The sequence below is a fragment of the Phoenix dactylifera genome, chromosome 2 (genome assembly GCF_009389715.1).
Source record: "Phoenix dactylifera cultivar Barhee BC4 chromosome 2, palm_55x_up_171113_PBpolish2nd_filt_p, whole genome shotgun sequence".
Classification (NCBI taxonomy): domain Eukaryota; kingdom Viridiplantae; phylum Streptophyta; class Magnoliopsida; order Arecales; family Arecaceae; genus Phoenix; species Phoenix dactylifera.
The window spans coordinates 9,636,039-9,637,968 of NC_052393.1; the positions used below are offsets into that span (position 1 = coordinate 9,636,039).

Below are 1,930 nucleotides of genomic sequence, written 5' to 3' on the forward strand. Positions count from 1 at the left end.
ACGTACAGAAGCCACATGAAATATGTAGACTTCTCCTCGGAACTGCTATACTGTCAGATTCCGTTACCCAGTTCCGGCCTTACATATTATTTTTAAAAGATACAGGCCGTAAAGAAACAGCGAACTCACATGCAAGAGCGTAAAATTTATGCAAGACAAGAGGAGAGAGAGAGAGGGTGAAAGCAACGGGACTTTTAAAGCGGAAGGAGAGAAGAAGAGTGAAAGCAACGGGACTTTTAAAGCGGAAGGAGAGAGGAAGGTTGGGGGATGGTGGAACAGGAGTAGGATGGGGTTGAGGATGGACGCAGCGCATGAGGCAGGTTGGTGTTGGCTAGTGCTGCTGCTTCATTGCTCCCGTTATCATTGATTATTATTCATGTTACCCCATCGTTATTATTATTGCCTCTATTATCACAAGCAAGCAAACTGGAAATGAGTCATTGATTGACCCCTACCACCTTCCCATATCCCACTATTTCTCTCCCACTCACTCCCACCTCCACTCCACTAGAAAAAGAAAGGAAGGAACCTGAAACACAGAGACGCCACCTTCATTCCTTCCTTTGCAATGGCACCCGAGTGGGAGATTGGAATGGGAATGGATTTTGGAATGGGGATGGGAATGGGGGCCACGTTTTCTGCTGCTTCAGCTGCTGCTGCACCGCTTACCGCTAGTGCTTCTCCGGCGTACCTCTACGGACTTCCCTCCACCGACACCCTCCACATTGACGACCTCCTCGACTTCTCCAACCACGACCTCTTCCCTTCCGCCGAGGCCCATCTCCTCCCCACGCACGAGCAGTCATCAGCCATCACCGCCGCCACCCACCCTTTCTTCGGCGACACCTCCTCCTCCTCCATTTTCCAGACCCACCACGACACCTCCTCCTCCTTCCCCAACGACATCTACATTCCCGTAAGCATCCCCCCTCCCACCTTAAAAAACAAAACCTAATTAATTAATTTAAGCAGTTGGATTGTTTTTTCCATTCTAATTTTGGGATTAAATTGTAGAGCGAGGAGGCGGCGGAGCTCGAATGGCTGTCCAAGTTCGTGGAGGATTCATTCTCCGACATCCCCTACCCAACCGCCGTCAGCGGCATCGCCGCCCCCGCTGGGGATGCGCACCTCCGGGCGGAGCCCTCCGTTCCCGGGCGGGGCGCCAGAAGCAAGCGTTCCCGGGCCCCCACAGGCTTCGCCGCCGCCGCCACATGGTCCTCCCTACCCCCGCCGTCCCAGTCCTCGCCGTCGTCGTCGTCGTCGTCGTCCGATTTCCCGCCGTCGAAGCCGAAGTCTAGCGCCGGCAGTAATAACAATGATAGTAACGGGAGGGGAAAGAAGGGGGTCGGGGAGGGCAGGGTGGAGGGCGGGGTGCGACGGTGCACGCACTGCGCGTCGGAGAAGACGCCGCAGTGGCGGACGGGGCCGCTGGGACCGAAGACACTGTGCAACGCGTGCGGGGTGCGGTACAAGTCCGGCCGGCTCGTGCCGGAGTACCGGCCGGCGGCCAGCCCCACCTTCGTCCTCACCCAGCACTCCAACTCCCATCGCAAGGTCATGGAGCTCCGCCGCCAGAAGGAGCTCCTCCTTCTCCACCACGACAATTCCTCCTCCATCGCTGCCGCCTCCACCACCGCCGCCCAAGGCCAGCGACCGGAGCTCCTTTTCCCCGACTACGGCGTCTGCTAACCCTCGCCGCTGCCGCCGATGCCTCTACTCCTTCCTATCTGAAATTAATTTTTCTCCTAATTTCCTGTTTCTATAAATTGTCCGATTTCTGCTCCATATATTAGACGGTTGGGATTTCTCAATATTTTTCTGTTTTTTCCCAAAATATTTCTCTCTTAGTTTTTTTTAAAAAAATATTTGGGTTGTTATCTCGTCCTGCGTTACAAATGCAATCCGGACGGGAAGACGGTGGGGATCGTGC

General features: G+C 54.8%; 1 protein-coding gene across 1 annotated transcript; it reads left to right on the forward strand.

Annotated features, from left to right (window-relative positions):
• The first annotated feature begins 233 nt into the window (after window positions 1-233).
• LOC103716553 (GATA transcription factor 2) lies at window positions 234-1,930 on the forward strand. Its single transcript, XM_008804590.4, has 2 exons — window positions 234-916; window positions 1,015-1,930. The coding sequence occupies exons 1-2, from the start codon at window positions 569-571 to the stop codon at window positions 1,687-1,689; spliced, it is 1,023 nt and encodes a 340-aa protein (XP_008802812.1). The 5' UTR covers window positions 234-568; the 3' UTR covers window positions 1,690-1,930.

Excerpts from the sequence above, each read along its gene's own strand:
- LOC103716553 (XM_008804590.4), top strand. The coding sequence starts at position 569 with ATGGCACCCGAGTGGGAGATTGGAATGGGAATGGATTTTGGAATGGGG. Across the intron at positions 917-1,014 it reads CCAACGACATCTACATTCCC|AGCGAGGAGGCGGCGGAGCT; the intron begins GTAAGCATCCCC and ends ATTAAATTGTAG.